The 17778-nt window shown below is 38.9% G+C and overlaps 1 protein-coding gene across 3 annotated transcripts in view; it reads right to left on the bottom strand.

The window, feature by feature from the left end:
- The window catches only part of ZFAND4 (zinc finger AN1-type containing 4), an 82525-nt gene that overhangs the window by 20015 nt on the left and 44732 nt on the right, over nt 1–17778 (bottom strand). For all 3 annotated transcript variants that reach the window (XM_019806994.2, XM_011233624.3, XM_011233626.3), the window contains 2 exons: nt 16213–16399; nt 1004–1151 (listed from right to left, as the gene is read on the bottom strand). In XM_019806994.2, the coding sequence (XP_019662553.2) occupies nt 1004–1151; nt 16213–16399 (335 nt within the window). The remainder of the gene's footprint in view (nt 1–1003; nt 1152–16212; nt 16400–17778) is intronic.

Raw genomic sequence — 17778 nt, 5'->3', positions numbered from 1 at the left:
AGAGTGAAAAGCAAAGTAACAGAGTAGTGGTGTGTGTGTATATGTGTGATAAAGGATTTATATCCAGAATATATAAAGATAAAAAAAATCAATAAGCAAAAAACATACCACTGAAGAGAAAAATGTCCAAGAGATCTGAACACGCATTTTATAAAAAGGAATATCCAAATACCCAATAAACATGGGAACGGTGCTCAACCTTATCAGTGAGAGGAATACAAATTCAAACTACAATGTCAGACCACTACACATCAACCAGAAATGACGAAAATAAAAAAGAAGGATCATACCAAATGCTGGTTAAGACTATGTGAAAACCCCTCTCATTCACTACTGGACAGAATGTAAGTTGGTTCAATTACTTTGGAATCACTTTGGAAAACTGACAATATCTAGTAAAGCTAAACATAGGTATATTCCTTACCAAAGCCCAAATAGAGGAGATATCTATAATAAGCAAATATTAACGAGCATTTCTAAAGTAATTATTGCAAGATTAAGATTAGACTATTTTTTTATTATCCTTCTTAGCACTAGGGCTATGAAATTTTTAAAAAACAATGAATTAGGGGCGCCTGGGTGGCACAGCGGTTAAGCGTCTGCCTTCGGCTCAGGGCGTGATCCCGGCATTATGGGATCGAGCCCCACATCAGGCTCCTATGCTATGAGCCTGCTTCTTCCTCTCCCTCTCCCCCTGCTTGTGTTCCCTTTCTCGCTGGCTGTCTCTATCTCTGTCGAATAAATAAAATCTTTAAAAAAAAAAAAAAACAAAAAAAAAACAATGAATTATTTTAAGTGCAGTATATCACAGATGTATTGGTGGCCTAAAAAAAAAAAAACCAATTCATCACTTTTAATATCTCAATAAATAACTGAGGCCAGAAACTTGAAATGAACAATATTTTATAAATAATTTGTTTTCATAATTACCAACAGACCTCAGTGTTGTAAGCCCTGCAGGGACAAACTAGAGAAGAGCCTGGCCAAATGCCAACAGCTTCACCTTTTTGCTGAGATTCATGTTCTCCATCTTAGCCTTCAGCAGCTTCATCTTATTCATAGTTATTGAATTTTCAATTATCTGTTGCCCAGAAGGAGAAGGCTCAATTTCTTCATCTTCATCTGTATACAAATTATACACAGAACCACCACTGCAAAGAAAGCAATAATTACTACTGAGATATTTCTGATACCTGCTCAATGATTAAAAATATAGCGTGCAACAGAAACTCTACAGATGCTAATGATAAAAGAATAAATCTTGTCGATGTAAATTCAAGGCAAATGTATTTCAAAAAATACATTTCTTAGAAGAAAAAAATAAAAATGGATAAATATCATGACCTAGCATTACTGACTATCTAGCACGGCTGAGCTTTTCTGAAGTCAGTATACCTCAAGTGAAGGTCTTATGGCACCTACAACCTCACTTCCACAGAAGCAAAATCCATCTTCACAAAAATGCACTGATTTCATCTCATCAACCAAGGCTGGTAACTGTGAAACCTAGACCACAGGCTGATCAGAATTCCATTTAACCATAATGAAAAAGAAATTGACACAGAAGTCCAGATTTTTATTCATCTTGAGAGGATTTTCACTAAAAAAGAACTCACACAGGTGTCAAAAGAACATTATCTATTCTTAAAGAACAATGAAAAAATAAGAATAACAGGACTTTTTTCAGTGTTTGGAAATGTAACCACCTAGAACAGCATGTGTTTTAAAATGAAAAAAGAAACCCCAGTTAAGTCATGACACAAATTATTACACATGTAAAACATCTGAATTACTGATCGGTCACCATGACATTTATTCATACCTTAACATAATTATTATTTGGAACCCCTCTCTTTGCATAATATAATGGCACTTATCACACTGTCCTCATATTTATACTTATATGTCTATCTTTCCTTCTCACTTCCCCATAGGTAAGCAAGGTGAAAGCAGATATTAAGCCTTATTCATCATCTTAGTCTCAGCACCTGGCACAGTGCTTGGCACACGGCCAATAAATGTTTGTTGAACTGAACATAAACAATAGTGAAATTTCACTCAGCTTTTTCATAATAGTAAAATTGCAATAGTAAAGGTCTGGGAAAAACACAAGTTCAGCATATTTATAGCAAGACTAAGATTTTAAATAGAACAGACTAAGTATTGGTCACCATATCTGATTTACTTATAGAAAAACTAAAGTATGTATCTCCACTAAAGTATTAACAAAATTTCCTGTTCTATATGGTTGTAAGAAATGGAAACAATCTAGAATAGCCTTAAACAATAAGGGCATATTCTGTAACACTTCTGAAGCACATACTACCACCACACAAAGGCAAAGTAGATAATGGATAGCCCATTCTTAAAACTTTACATGGCGGAAATGACATTCTGAAATCATATATTGCCAGGTATGGGCATCAGAAGGACTGATAGCAGGAATATGTCTCCATAAGCAATTTAGTCCCTAGTGTTTGACTTGTGACCATCACTTCTATCTACTGCAGATGCCTACCACAGTACGAAAACTGACACAATGGGAATACATTAAATTAATACTGCTATCATTTACTGAATTCTACTCTGCCAGATCCTTTTTACATGCTATTTCTACTCCTCACAAAAACGATATAAGGTGATATTGTATCTCATTTTATAAATGAAGAAACTGCAGCTAAGAGAGGTTTTACTAAACCTGTAAATGGTGGACTGAAGATTCGAATCCCCTGCTTCCAAAGTCTATTCTTTAAACGATTTCCTGTTGCTCCCTCAGGCACCAACAACAGACTTTACTGCATCATTCTTATGAACCCAAATAAGTGACAGAACTTACAGTGTGTGACGGCTCGTCTTGAAGTTAACTATACCTGAAAAGGAGGGATGAGTGGAGATTTTTGCCAGTTCACCCTTGGAGTTGAAAGGAATGACTCAAGTATATTCTATCCTTGGTCATCTTGCAGTATTTTAAGTACTTCTCTCATACATCCTATGGTTATTTTAACTTTAAATACCCATAGCTGAATACCGAAAGAGGTTTTTTTTTTTTAAGATTTTATTTATTTATTTGACGGAGAAAGACAACCAGTGAGAGAGGGAACACAAGCAGGAGGAGTGGGAGAGGAAGAAGCAGGCTCCTAGCGGAGAAGCCTGATGTGGGGCTTGATCCCAGAACGCCAGGATCACGCCCTGAGCCAAAGGCAGATGCTTAACGACTGCGCCACCCAGGCGCCCCTGAAAGAGGTTTCTGACTCAACTTTCCTGTCATAAAAAATTGGTCCTTTAATGTTTTCACGCTGGAAAACAGTGTGTCTGTGTGCATGTGCTTGCATGCACACGTGTATGTATATATGTGTATTTTTAAAAGTACAATCATGATAACTATTTCAATGGATGCATTTTTTAGGATAAAAACACGCTTTTAAGTTCACTTAATTTTTTTCAAAGAACCACATTACCATGTTTTCTCTCATAAAACAGATTTAGGAGATCAGTTAAAAACCAATTAATTTTTTTCAAAATGGAAAAATGTAACTAGACTAGAATAACATAGTAATTTATAAACTTAATCCATAAATACCTTTTTTTGTATTTAAGTATTCTAAATATTTTCTTAAGTTTCTAGATATCTTCTTGAATGCTGTATTTAACTTTTCCTAAATCTTTTAATCTAATAATGTAATTAAAGAACAAAAAGATGGGCAAATGAATATTTATTCCAACATGACTATTGTTCATCCAGAAGCCAAGTACTCACATGACTTTCATAGACAAGTTACCATTTAACTACAACTGTCTTGCATTGCCTCCTTTTATTTCTTTTTTTTTTTTTTAAAGATTTTTATTTATTTATTCGACAGAGATAGAGACAGCCAGCGAGAGAGGGAACACAAGCAGGGGGAGTGGGAGAGGAAGAAGCAGGCTCATAGCAGAGGAGCCTGATGTGGGGCTCGATCCCATAACGCCGGGATCACGCCCTGAGCCGAAGGCAGACGCTTAACCGCTGTGCCACCCAGGCGCCCCTGCCTCCTTTTATTTCTTCCCACTTAAAAAAGCAGTAACGTGGCATGATTAACTACAAAGATTTAAGGCTAAAAATGACTGATACTAGATTTTGTATCAGAACGAGTTAAATTAGCACCCATTCTCCCTGTTTCCTCCCTAGAGTAGGAGTTGGTAAACTATGACCACAGGCCAAGTTCAGTCTACCACTTATTTGTGTGGGGTCCACAAGAACAGTTTTGAGACTTTTAAATAGCTGGAAAAATCAAAATAATAATATTTCATAATGTTAAATTATATCAAATTCACATTTGTGTCCATAAATAAAAAGTTTAATTGACACATTGCCACACTCACTTGATCCCATATTACAGATGACTGCTTTAACACTACAATGGTAGAGCTGAGTAGCCACAGTAGAACTGTATGCAGCTCTCTCACTGCTTTGCCCTGTGGCTTGGCACACTACAAAGCACAGTGGCACAATCATAATTCAACAGCATTTTGAGTGCCATGTGTATTGTCGTACCATGACATTGACACACACACACTCCCAACACGTCAAAACAAGAAGAGTGGACCTTGAATGCTGCAGTTTAAAAAAAGGGGGGGGAGGGCGCCTGGATGGCTCAGTTGGTTGAGCATCTGCCTTTGGCTCAGGTAATGATCCCAGGGTCCTGGGATTGAGCCCTGCATCAGGCTCTTTGCTCAAAGGGGAGCCTGCTTCTCCCTTTGCCGCCCCCCGTCTCTCATGAATAAATAAATAAAATCTTTTAAAAAATAAAATAAAATAGAACAACAAGATGAACGCTGCAGTTTTAAGGCACAGTAGAGAGTGGATTATTTTACTGTCAATTACATGGCAAAGCACTGTGTTCATTATGCAATGACCCTATGGCTATGCTAAAGAAAAACAACTTATTTGGATACTACCAGACTAAGAACTCATCATACTATTGCCAACTTGCAGGAAAGTGTCAGAAAAACTGCAAACATTTTACATGGAATATCTCGTCAAAGTAGAATTTCTTCACAAAAAGGAAAAGTGAAAATGAGACTGCAACCAAAATAAGTTTCCAAGTGGCTGATTTACTAGCTAGCAAGAAAATCTGTTGGCCAACCTGGAATTAATTAAACTGTGCTTGATCACAGCAACTGAAGAAATGTGTCCAGAGAAAATAAACTTATTTAAATAAAGACTACCCCTTGGCAAGAACAATTTCTTGAAGAATTGATAACAATGGATCTATAAAGAACTTCTCAAACTCAATACACGAGAAACAAACAATCAAATCAAAAAATGGGCAGAAGATATGAACAGACATTTTTCCAATGAAGACATACAAATGGCTAACAGACACATGAAAAAATGTTCAAAATCATTAGCCATCAAGGAAATTCAAATCAAAACCACACTGAGATACCACCTTACGCCAGTTAGAATGGCAAAAATTGACAAGGCAAGAAACAAGAAATGTTGGAGAGAATGTGGAGAAAGGGGAACCCTCTTACACTGTTGGTGGGAATGTAAGTTGGTACAGCCACTTTGGAAAACAGTGTGGAGGTTCCTCAAAAAGTTAAAAATAGAACTACCCTATGATCCAGCAATTGCACTACTGGGTATTTACCCCAAAAATATAGATGTAGTGAAGAGAAGGGCCATATGCACCACAATGTTCATAGCAGCATTGTCCACAATAGCTAAATTGTGGGAAAAGATGAGATCCCCTTCAACAGATGACTGGATTAAGAAGATATGCTAAGTGAAGTAAGTCAAGCAGAGAAAGACAATTATCATATGGTTTCACTCATTTATGGAACATAATATAGCAGGGAGATCGGTAAAAGGAAGGGAAGAATGAAGGGGGGGTAAACAGAAGGGGGAATGAACCACGAGAGACTATGGACTCTGGGAAACAAACTGAGGGTTTCAGAGGGGATGGGGGTGGGAGATTGGGGTAGGCCAGTGACAGGTATTAAGGAGGGCATGTATGGCATGGAGTACTGGGTATCATACGCAAATAATGAATCATGGAACATTACATCAAAAACTAATGATGTACTGTATGGTGACTAACATAATAAAAAATTAAAAATTAAATAAATGAATAAATAAATAAAAAACAATGGAAGCAACAATAGTCAAACAACAAGGCAATGATTTGGAGTTCTGTTCCTTGCCTTTTGATGAGTTGACATAAGTCATCAGTACACTTCAGCTGTTTTTGTTTATCAGGGCATCAATACTAACTTTGAAGTTACTGAAAAATGAAGCCCTTATGAATAGTCTGCATGAAACAACTACAGGTAAGAAGATTTTCAAATGAGTTGCTAAGACACTAATTCAGTACAATCAAGGGAAATCTCCTACAAGCGATGGAGTAAAAATATGTGTGGAACAGAAGAAAAACAGCTGGACAAATTTACAAAGCTAATGAAAACCTAAGGTGTTAAAAGGCTACGGTTGTGATGAGCACTGGGTGTTATACGTAACTAACTAATCATTGAACACTACATCAAAAATTAAAGATGTACTATACAGTGGCTAACTGAACATAATAAAAAAAAAAGCCTATGGTTACTCGCTGTACTATTCATCAGCAGGTATTCAGGGGTAAATATCTCAATCTATTATATATTCTTGAACCAGCAGTGTCAACAGCAAACTTTTTTGGTTCATAGACTTAGCCATCAGTTTAATGTCTTGATGACAATAGTTTTATTATGATTCTTTTAAGCTCAGGGCTAACATTGAATTTTTCTGAACAAGAAGAATCACCTTTACCTCAATGCCTTTGAAAATTAGTTTTTGCTGTGGACTTACTGTTTCTTACTGAATTCCACCTAAAATTATAAGGCAAAACAGTGATCCTATAAGAAACTTACACTGCAGTAATGTCATTCTGATTATTACCTTGAACATTCAATATTACTTTGAATCACATGTAACAGCATGCTTTCAAAAGTTTAAAAAAAAGCAAGAACATTCCCACACAAATTTACAGGGGGCATATTTTCTAAATTCCCAGGAGTGTTTTAATACCTCGTTGCAAGTTAAAGGCAATTTCCGTATTTCAAAATCTATTTAAATGTGCAACTGAGGAGCTCCACCTATCCTGATGTGATTAATATGCAATGTAATGCCATGCTAAAGGCAAATAGCAAGAAGACACTGTAACAGAATTCTATAAATGCCTTCCAAGCAATGAATATGCTCAATTAAAATCATATGCTTATGGACTGGTATCAGTACTTGGCAACGTCTACGTGAAAAAAAAATTTCAAAGATAAAATACATAAAATCTCATTACAAATCCATATTAACAGATGAATTTTTGCAACTGATTTTGCAAATGTGATAGGCAACACTAGCTTGCAACTTCAATTAAGTAAAATATTACCCCCCAAAAAAGCATTCAGTTCTTCTCTTTCATGGATCCAAATTATACACACACACACACACGTACTCAATTATTACTTTTTAATTTTTTTAAGTGAGTGCGTGTGAACCTGCACCCGTGCACATACACACAAGAGAATCGTAAGCAGGCTCCACGCCCAGCCTGGAGACCAACACAGGGCTCGATCTCAAAATTCTGAGATCATGACTTGAGCCCAAACCAAGAGTTGGTCACTTAACCGACTGAGCCACCCAAGTGCCCCTCAATTATTATTATTGTATTTTGAATTTTATCAGTAAAAACTCTGTGGAAATTCTTCTCTCTTGTTATGTAAGTACCTACACAGGATCCTTGATTTTATCTCTTGGCCTGAAAATCCTAAAATAGTTACTAATTGGTGTTTACAAAAAAATTTTGCTGCCTCCTATTATAGAGTAAGAAAGCCTCTCCTATAAGAGTCAAGATAAATGTCATTCAAGGTATGGCCAGAAAAGGTTTTCTACTCTTCTTTCCCACCCACCTCTATCCCTTGTGCAATTCTGGTGAGTGAAAAGAAAGGAAGAGAAAAGTTAAAAAAATATATCTTGAGGGGAACGATACAATTTTAATTGAAATCCTCAGCAACATTTGGGCTATAAAAGCTGGCTGAGGACAAACTGAGGTAAAAGGAGAAAATGACATTTCAAGCAAAGGGTAAAAGATGTACAAAAACACGGCATAATGAAGGAGAGCTGAAAAATGGATGATGACAGGTTATAAAGGACCTTACATGCAAAGCTAAGGAGCTTAGATTTTCTCCTTTAGGAAAAGGGAACCAGAAGAGGATGTTTGAAGGCAGGAAACCAAAACAACAGTGAGCCAGCACATTGGGAGACTGGTATGAAAAAATTCTTTTTTTTTTTTTTTTACCATTTTAACCACTTTAATTGTTCAGTGGCATTCACATTCTTTTTTTTCCTTTTATACTATGTTACAGTACATCCCCGGATTCCGATGCAAAGTTTGATGCTTCATTAGTTGCGTATAACACACAGTGCACCATACAATACATGCCCTCCTTACTACCCATCACCAGTCTATCCCATTCCCCCACCCCCCTCCCCTCTGAAGTCTTCAGTTTGTTTCTCATAGTCCATAGTCTCTCATGTTTCATTCCCCCTTCTGATTACCCCCCTTCTTTATCCCTTTCTTCCCCTACCGATCATCCTAGTTCTTATGTTCCAGAGATGAGAGAAATCATATAATTGTCCTTCTCTGCTTGACTTATTTCACTTAGCATTATCTCCTCCAGTGCTATCCATGTTGCAGCAAATGTTGAGAATTCGTTCTTTCTGATAGCTGAGTAATATTCCATTGTATATATGGACCACAGCTTCTTAATCCAGTCATCTGTTGAAGGGCATCTCGGCTCCTTCCATGATTTGGCTATTGTGGACAATGCAGCTATGAACATTGGGGTGCATATGGCCCTTCTCTTTACTACGTCTGTATCTTTGGGGTAAACACCCAGTAGTGCAATGGCTGGGTCATAGGGTAGTTCAATTTTTAACTTTTTAAGGGACCTCCACACTGTTTTCCAGAGTGGCTGTACCAACTTGCATTCCCACCAACAATGTAGGAGGGATCCCCTTTCTCCACATCCTCTCCAACAATTGTTGTTTCTTGCCTTGTCTATCTTTGCCATTCTAACTGGCGTAAGGTGGTATCTCAGTGTGGTTTTGATTTGAATTTCCCTGATGGCTAATGATTTTGAACATTTTTTCATGTGTCTGTTAGCCATTTGTATGTCTTCATTGGAAAAGTGTCTGTTCATATCTTCTGCCCATTTTATGATTTGTTTATTTGTTTCTCGTGTATTGAGTTTGAGAAGTTCTTTGTAGATCTTGGATACCAGTCCTTTATCTGTGGTGTCCTTTGCAAATATATTCTCCCATTCCGTGGGCTGTCTCTTAGTTTTTTTGACTGTTTCCTTGGCTGTGCAGAAGCTCTTTATCCTGATAAAGTCCCATAAGTTCATTTTATCTTTTATTTCTCTTGCCTTTGGAGATGTGTCGTGAAAAAGGTTGCTCTGGCCGATGTCATAGAAGTTGTTGCCTATGTTCTCCTCTAGAATTTTGATGGATTCCTGTCTCACATTGAGGTCTTTCATCCATTTGGAGTTTATTTTTGTGTATGGTGTGAGAGAGTGGTCAAGTTTCATTCTTTTGCATGTAGCTGTCCAATTTTCCCAGCACCATTTATTGAAGAGACTGTCTTTTTTCCACCGGATGTTTTTTCCTGCTTTATCAAAGATTAGTTGCCCAAAGAGCCGAGGGTCCATTTCTGGGTTCTCTATTCTGTTCCATTGGTCGATGTGTCTGTTTTTGTGCCAGTACCATGCTGTCTTTGTGATCACAGCTTTGTAGTACAGCTCGAAATCCGGCATTGTGATGCCCCCAGCTTTGTTTTTCCTTTTCAACAGTTCCTTGGAGATTCGGGGCCTTTTCTGGTTCCATACAAATTTAAGGACTATTTGTTCCAGTTCTTTGAAAAATGTCCTCGGTATTTTGATCGGGATAGCATTGAAAGTGTAGATTGCTCTGGGTAGTATGGACATTTTAACTATGTTAATTCTTCCAATCCATGAGCATGGAATATTTTTCCATCTTTTTATGTCTTCCTCAATATCTTTCAAAAGTGATCTATAGTTTCTAGGATATAGGTCCTTTACGTCTCTGGTTAAGTTAATTCCAAGGTAACGCATGGTTTTTGGTGTTATTGTAAATGGGATGGATTCCCTAATTTCTCTTTCTTCAGTCTCGTTATTCGTGTATAGAAATGCAACTGATTTCTGGGCATTGATTTTGTATCCTGCCACCTTACTGAATTGTTCTATAACTTCTAATAGTTTGGGAGTGGATTCCTTTGGGTTTTCCATATAGAGTATCATGTCATCTGCAAAGAGAGACAGTTTGACTTCTTCTTTGCCGATTTGGATACCTTTGATCCCTTTTTGTCTTCTGATTGCTGTTGCAAGGACTTCTAGTACTATGTTGAATAATAGTGGCGAGAGTGGGCATCCTTGTCGTGTTCCTGATCTTAAGGGAAAGGCTTCCAGCTTTTCCCCATTGAGAATAATGCTTGCAGTAGGCTTTTCATAGATGGCTTTTATGAGATTGAGAAATGTACCCTCTATTCCTACACTCTGAAGGGTTTTAATCAGGAAAGGATGCTGTATTTTGTCAAATGCTTTTTCTGCATCAATTGAGAGGATCATATGGTTCTTGAGTCTTTTCTTGTTGATATGATGTATCACATTGATTGATTTGCGAGTGTTGAACCATGCTTGCATCCCAGGTATGAATCCCACTTGGTCATGATGGATAATCCTTTTAATGTACTGTTGGATTCTATTAGCAAGGATCTTGTTGAGGATTTTGGCATCCATATTCATTAGAGAAATCGGTCTGTAATTCTCCTTTTTGAGGGGGTCTTTGCCTGGTTTGGGGATCAAGGTAATATTAGCCTCATAGAATGAGTTTGGTAGCTTTCCTTCTGTTTCTATTTTTTGAAATAGCTTTAGGAGAATAGGTATTATTTCTTCTTTGAATGTTTGGTAGAATTCCCCAGGAAAACCGTCTGGGCCTGGAGTTTTATTATTTGGAAGGTTGTTTATCACTGACTCAATTTCTTCATAGTTAATTGGCCTATTTAAGAAATCTATTTCTTCCTGTTTCAGTCTTGGTAGTTTATAGGTTTCCAGGAAGGCCTCCATCTCTTCCAGATTGTTTAGTTTTTTGGCATATAGCTGTTGATAAAAGTTTCTAATAATCCTTGCAATTTCAATGGTGCTGGTCGTGACCTCTCCCTTTTCAGTCATAATTTTAATAATCTCAGTCCTTTCTCTTTGTTTTTGGACAAGTTTTGCCAGTGGTCTATCAATTTTATGGATTCTCTCAAAGAACCAGCTTCTAGTCNATTCACGTTGAGACTGCATACTTAGAGATATGATTTTAATGATGCCATGTTGCCAGTAAAGTCTTTGTATCGGTTGTGACTTCCCGCTCTGTATCACTCTTGGGGCCTTTTTACCTTTATAGAGCCCCCCTTAATATCTCCTGTAGGGCTGGTTTCGTGGTTACGAAATTGGTTAATGATTGGCGATTTTGGAACGTCTTTATTTCTCCATCAATTCTGAATGACAGCTTTGCTGGATAAAGGATCCTTGGCTGCATGTTTTTCTCTGAAAGAGCTTTAAAAATGCCCCCCCAAGCCTTTCTCTCATTCCAGGTCTCTGTAGACAGGTCTGACGTAATCCTGATACCTTTGCCTTGGTACGTGAGAAATTTCTTTGCCCTGGCCGCTTTCAATACTGTATCCTTGGATCTAATATTTGCGAATTGCACTATGACATGCCGTGGCGTAGGTTTGTCCTGGTTGAGCTTGGATGGGGTCCTCTCTGCCTCTTGGACACGAATGCTTGTTTCCCTTGCTAGATTAGGGAAGTTTTCAGCTACAATTTGTTCAAATATCTCTTCTAGACCTCTGTTTTTCTCCACCCCTTCAGGGATGCCGATGATTCTGACATTGGATCGTTTCATAGAGTCAGTAATCTCCCGTAATCTACATTCGTGGGCGTGGATTTTTTNTGTGGATTTTTTAAAGACCAGCTTCTATTTTCGTTTTTTCGTCTACTAACCCATCCTCCAATTTGTTAAAGCGTTCCTTTGCCTCAGTGACCCTGGCCATCAGAGCCTCTAGTTTTGACTGCATTTGGCTCATAGAATTTTTAATTTCTGTCAGATTCGCTCTCATTTCTGCCCTTAGGGATTCTATATTCTCAGCAACGCTTTCTTACCCAGGCGCCCCAAGTCTACTCATCATCTTGACTATTGTTGCTCTGAATTCCATTTCTGATAATTGGGAAACATCCATATGTATCAATTCTGTGGCAGAGGCCACAGACTCATTATCTTTTCTTTGCTGGGGGGACTTCTACTTCTCGTCATTCTGATGAGGAGAGATTGCGGGGTTGTCCAGAGCCCAAGTAATTGACTGGGACCCAGGCCGTGCGCCCTTGTTTTATAGAGATCTTAGGGATGTGGGCTTCTTCCTTAAAGATTTTATTTATTTATTTGAGAGAGAGAGACAGACAGTCAGCAAGAAAGGGAACCCAAGCAGGCGAGTGAGAGAGAAAGAAGCAGGCTCCCGGCGGAGAAGCCTGATGAAGGACTCCTTTCCGGAACGTTGTGATCACACCCTAATCCGAAGACAGGCGCTTAATGACTGCGCCACTCAGGCGCTCCGGGTTGTGGGCTTCTTGATTTTTCAGCCTGCCTTCTAGGGGAGGGGCCTGCCGGCTGGTACTCAGAAAACCCTGTTTGGGTAGCATCTCCGTGTCCCCTGCGAGGGGGGATGGGGATGGGCACCCTGTGAGCTGGTATTTCCGGGCTTTTGTTCTCTGGCGGCTTTCCCTGGCGGTCTGCTGTGCCTCTTCTGAGAGTCAGAGCAGCAGCGGCTGAAATTCAGCCTCTGTCTCAGAACAGAGGGATCACGGACCGTTCTCCACTGATGTTCTGGCCACTTTAACTGTTTCTGTTGGTGCTGCTCAACCCTGCAGCATCCCAGGCTGTGCGCCCCACACCTGGCGTCCCAGCCCTCACTTCCAGGGCCGGCGCGTCTCTGTCCTTTGTGTTTCCAACCCCGCCAGCCGCCAGTCATCAGCCGCCCTGAGCGGGCTCCCGGGGCTCCCAGTCTCAGTCTGGTGTCTCGCGGGTGCTGACCACGAGTCCGCCTGCTCCCCGGTGCAGGTGGCCCGCCAGCCGCCAGCTGCCCCGCGCATGCTCCGGGAGCTCCCGGTCTCAGTCTGGACCCAGTGAGCATATCAGAGTTCCGGAGTTCCGTAAGATGCTTGGTAGCGCGCGCCCCCAGCTCACGGTCTCAGTCTGCTGTCTCAAGTGTGCGGGTCCGCGGTCCGTCTGCTCCCCTGTGCAGGTGGCTACCGCTTCCCGGCGCCCTGACATGGCGGCTCCCTCCCCCTTCTGTTTAGCTTCCGATATCTGTGCGCGGTTTCACGGCTCTGCGCTTCGTACCTCGATACTCAGCACTGGAGATGTTCATTTGTAGAGATCCAGATGTATCTTCCTGTGTCTCAGGCTGATTCCATGGATGTTCCTGCTGGTCTGGTACCTATCCAGCTCAACTCAGGGGACCGGCTGAAAAAGGGGTCCCCTACTCCTCCACCATCTTAACTCTCCTCCTGAAAAAATTCTATTCATGGTCTAAGTAAGAGGGCCTGGATTAAGCTGCAGCCCTCATTACTCCCTCTTCACTACATCTGGCCTCCATGGTTGTGATTACTATATAGTTAGTACTACACTTTGTAGTAACCAGATCCTAACTAGTTAGAGTCAATAGTCAACACCCATTTGTCACAGTCAGCTCTCAAAGAATGAGTCTAATCCTTTTTCCACATAACTTGTGGTGGGCAGAATCCAAAGGAATCCCCATGATTCCCGATGCCTGGTGCTCTTATCATTTATACTGCCCAACACTTGACTATAAAAATGACCTAGGACTTGTTTCTACTCAACACAATATGGCAAAAGCTATCTTTCAGATGTAATTTAGGCCCCAAATCAGTTGAATCTGAGTTAATCAAAAGGGAGCTGAAGGCAGCCTTTAGGCAAAAACCAGAAAAAAACCCAGGGCCCTCAGTCATACAACTGCCAGGAAATGAATTACACCAACAACATGAATGAGCTTGGAAGTAGATTCTATCAAACTTTCATATAAGAACACATCTTTGCCAACACCTCGACTGCAGTTTTGGGAGACCCAGATCAGAGCACCCAGCTAAACGGTGACCAGACTCCTGAGCCACAGAAACTATTCTCCAGACTACAAGTTATTTTTTCTACAATTTTTTCTACTAGTTTTATATATTGTAGGGTTGTATTTAGGCGCTCGTACCACCAAAGGACCCCCACATAGCCAAAGCAATCTTGAGAAAGAAGAAGAAACCTGGAGGTATCACAGTCTCAGATTTCAAGATACACTATAAAGTTATATTAATCAAAACAGTATGGTACTGACACAGAAATAGCCACATAGATCAATGGAATAGAATAGAGACCAGAAATAAACTCATGCTCATATGGTCAAGTAATCTACAACAAAGGAGACAAAAATATACAATGGAGGAAAAGACAGTCTCTTCAATAAACGATGCTAGGAAAATGGGACAACTACATGCAAAAAAAAAAAAGAAAGAAAGAAAGAAAGAAACTAGACCACTTTCTTATACTATACACAAAAATAAACTCAAATGAGTTAAAGATCTAAATGTGAGGCCCGAAACCATAAAATACACATAGAAGAAAACACAGGCAGTAGTTTCTTTGGTGTCACCCTTAGCAAAATTTTTCTAAATATGTTTCCTCTTGCAAGGGAAACAAAAGCAAAAATAAACTATTGGGACTATACTAAAATAAAAACCTTTTGTACAGCAAAGGAAATCTATGACAAAATGAAAAGGCAACCTACTGAATGGGAGAAGATATTTGCAAATGATATAACCAATGAGGGGTTAGTATCCAAAATATATAAAGAACTTATACCATTCAACCCAAAAAAACCCCACAACTAATCTGATTAAATTTAGTTACCTGTAATACCTTTCCTTCCTTGGTCTGCTTGGAAAACTCCTACTCCCCTTTTAAGGTCCCTTCTTCTCAGAGTTTGTCCCTAACTCCCCACCTTTCAGGCAAAATGAAAGCCGTCTTATCTGGTTTTCCAGAGATGTTGATATCTTTTTATAACAATTGGCAAGAATATATTATAGATACTGGTTAGAGCAGATTGCACGTTCCACAAAGGGAGGGACAATCATCTTTGTAAGCCAGTACTAGTGTACAGACTGGCTAAAAAGTTCAGTGTTTGGGGGCGCCTGGGTGGCACAGTGGTTAAGCGTCTGCCTTCGGCTCAGGGTGTGATCCCAGCGTTCTGGGATCGAGCCCCACATCAGGCTTCTCTGCTAGGAGCCTGCTTCTTCCTCTCCCACTCCCCCTGCTTGTGCTCCCTCTCTCACTGGCTGTCCCAGTCTCTGTCAAATAAATAAATAAAAATAAAATCTTAAAAAAAAAAAGTTCAGTGTTTGGTGGCTTAAAGCGTAAGAATCAAAGTAAGACAGAGTACAAAGAAACTTACAGATGACTTGTCTTATTTTTTAATTGTTCTATTGCCTAGCTAGTACCTTTGAAAGATGTTTCCTTCTGAGTTTGGAATCAATTTAACAACTCCTCTTCCTTTTACAGAGTAGGAAAAGAAGACCAGAGAAGTAAAGAGCTTTATCTGCCTTTAAGCAGTAGAGTTAAATTTTGAAAAAAACCCTAACAAATCTAGGTTCAACCCTATAATGCCAACATTGTACAATAACACACTATTATGACAACACTCTATAATCAAGTCAGCATCTTAGAGTTTCATAAAGGACAGAACTAAATCATAATAAATATATAATTTAATAAATATACTAATAAATACACATTAATTATCTTTATTATTAATAAAATATAATTAAAATAAATATAAAATTCCTACTCCATAAAGAAATTTCAGTTTTATAAATTACTCACTAAATATCAATCATATGAAGAACAATTTCAGAATTATATAGCTGGGGCAGGGAGTGGGGAGAATGCATGAAATTTAGTCAGTCTTGTGAATATAAGATTATTTTGACAACAAAAAGTAAACATTAAGGTTTATGGAGTATATCATACAGTGTTCTCCTTTTCTAAGTGAGACATACAAATGAAAACCTATTTACCTTAAAGATTCAGATAATGGTGTTAAAGTGCCATCTCCCCTATCTACTACACGAAAGAAATTCAATTGATCTCCTTCTCGGTATACCAAAAATGTAACTTGTTTGTTGCAGGAGGTCTTCTCCCAGACCTCATCTTGACTGGAATCCAAGTACTCAGCCATCTCCCTAAGTGGATCTTCCATAGGAACTACAAATGGAAAAATTGATAAACAAGCTTTCAATTTATATCAAGTTTTATGCATGTTGGTACAGTGGCAGGATACACTATGCTGAATTAGAACAACATACACATGACAGTCTTTAAATAAGTTTCTGGTCTTTTACAATTAATACAGCATTCCCTATGTTGTACTAACAGGAAAGAAATGAAATGCATTATTATGTTATTACATACAAAGACAGGGCTTAACTAAATACATCAGTATTTTCCTGAGTCTGTGTATTTGCTCATTCTGTGACATAATTCCCTATGACTATTTTCACTTCACGCGTCTGCTTCCTATACTTTCCAATATTGGTTACATCAATAATTTAAAAGCAATATAAATTCCACTTACTTTAGATTAAAAAAAAGACACATAATTGGGAGACATACGTTGGAAATTAGAAGCAAGTGAATCTCTCTTTTTCTTTCTGGTTTTAGATTCTTCTTTGATTCTGGTTTTATGTTCTTCTTAGAGCTGTTTCTTGACATGAAGTTAGGTAATTAAAAGTTTACAATTCAGAACACAAGTGGGCCCGTGGTGTACTAAAAACTTGTGTGTAATGGTCAAAATGTTGTTTCTTGAAAGCATCCTTCCTGGACTTCAACTGTCCTGGTATGTACCCATGCGTGCAGTCAGAGCCCAAGGACGGGGCAAACCCCCCCACTATTACAGGCTCTTCTGGCCTGGAGTTGTCCTCAGGCTTGATACTGCAGCCATCATTACAACCTGCTCTTGTCCACAGCAGCCACAGATTCTGCTCCTGTGGGGGGAAGGGCCTCAGGAGATTGCTGGCTCACAGGGTGAATGTTCTACAAGACTCTGACCCCAGACTTAAGTAGTGATTACAGGAAAAAAAGTTCACTCCCAAAAACTCATGTCAAGCTGCAGAAACATTTGCCTTTCCTAAAAGAGGCAAAAATTTCTCAAATTCCCTAACTTTGATACAAGCACCTTATTTATTAACAGAATCACAGTGCTGTGCTAACCTTCAAAAAAGTTATAGCAGTAAGAAATATTCAACTGTGAAAGTAGCAAGGTAAAAACATTAAAGATGTTCCAAATCCTAATCCAAGACCACCACGACTAAAACAGAAAAACTGGAACTATAATAAGATTTAGCTTATTTTATAAAAATATTTGGATGTTTTGACCAACTCTTTTCATAGGCACAAAATGTGCAAATATTGAAAGACATGTTTAAAACAAGTTCTTGCCATTTTTAAGTTAATGCTACATGTTCCACATTACCTTAAAAAGAAATAAAATCTATGTTTCTGCCATTACTAAAGCCACGTGAAAGCCTTACTTAAATCAACTAGGATTGAATATGTATATGCATCTATGTGGTGGATGCACACAC

The sequence above is a fragment of the Ailuropoda melanoleuca genome, chromosome 6 (assembly GCF_002007445.2).
Source record: "Ailuropoda melanoleuca isolate Jingjing chromosome 6, ASM200744v2, whole genome shotgun sequence".
Lineage (NCBI taxonomy): Eukaryota > Metazoa > Chordata > Mammalia > Carnivora > Ursidae > Ailuropoda > Ailuropoda melanoleuca.
The sequence above is the reverse complement of the archived record's forward strand: the minus strand, read 5'-3'. Positions and strand labels throughout refer to the sequence as shown.